At 48.3% G+C, this 1,015-nt stretch overlaps 1 protein-coding gene across 1 annotated transcript in view; it reads right to left on the reverse strand.

Annotated features, from left to right (window-relative positions):
- LOC119590936 overlaps window positions 1-695 on the reverse strand; it is a 3,106-nt gene extending 2,411 nt beyond the window's left edge. Inside the window, exon 1 of the mRNA XM_037939673.1 lies at window positions 144-695. Within this exon, the coding sequence (XP_037795601.1) occupies window positions 144-695 (552 nt within the window). The remainder of the gene's footprint in view (window positions 1-143) is intronic.
- Between the last annotated feature and the right edge of the window lie 320 nt (window positions 696-1,015).

Genomic DNA, 1,015 nt, shown 5'->3' on the forward strand with positions numbered 1-1,015 from the left:
ATTATTCATAAAAGTAAATGAAGTGGAAATATAATTTGCTGGATGATGCAGATAACCTTGTTATGTAAAGCAATATAATTGATTTGATTATTTTTTTAATCACTGCAGAAACACTGCGATGGAGAATGGAAAGATAGGATTACCAGGAACGAGACGTTGTATTCCATGACTCTGGTGAGGTTGAGGAATGACAGGAAGGTATTCCGAATCTTCGAATCTCCGGCAAACAAGATCCACAGCTTCCTGCCCCGGCCAAGCCTTGCCCTCATGCAGTCAAGGGTGAGCTCGGGCCCGTACTCCTGCAGCTGGCACGGAAGGTAGGGGAGCCTTCCTCCTGTCGAGGATGCACGGGGATCCGGGTCCTCCGCGCCAAGAGCCCTCGGTCCCGGCGTCCCTGAAGGAGACTGTGAGGCCCCACGATGGCGAGGGTGAAAGGGCAACGCGACACCGAGGTCCTCGTAGTGGTTGGTGTCGCGAGAAATCCTCTTCTCGTCGCTGTTCATTTCGAACATCGACCGACACTCGCTCACTCTCCTCGCGCTGTCAGCAGCGCCATTTCCCCAGTCACTCACGCGGCCATCGAATCCATGGTGCGGGCCGCTGTTGCGCTGCCAGTAGATGCTTACGAGGGTCACCTTGATTGCAAGGAGCGCGGCAACACAAAGAACCAAAACACATTTGAGTTTCACAGACATTATCAAAGTCAACGTGTCATTGGAACTGTCTTTTCTCGCTCACTTTCCTGTTTGTGCACAAAAATATAAAGGTAATTCTTGCAACCATTCTACTGGCTCCCTTGTCTATCCTGTGGTGTACTAATAATACTTGTCTTTTCCTCTATACTTAATTTAATGGAGGAAGACCACGATCAATACCTATGATGCAATTATGATGCGGAACTCTCTCCTCTTTCCTTGTTCATCATAAAACAGATCATGATCTTGGCTCAAGGAACGTGGCTGCAGAAAACAGGAGCGATGAACTGTTTGCTAACTTCATATTACAAACACGACAG

Source organism: Penaeus monodon, chromosome 28 (genome assembly GCF_015228065.2).
Source record: "Penaeus monodon isolate SGIC_2016 chromosome 28, NSTDA_Pmon_1, whole genome shotgun sequence".
Taxonomy (NCBI): Eukaryota; Metazoa; Arthropoda; class Malacostraca; order Decapoda; family Penaeidae; genus Penaeus; species Penaeus monodon.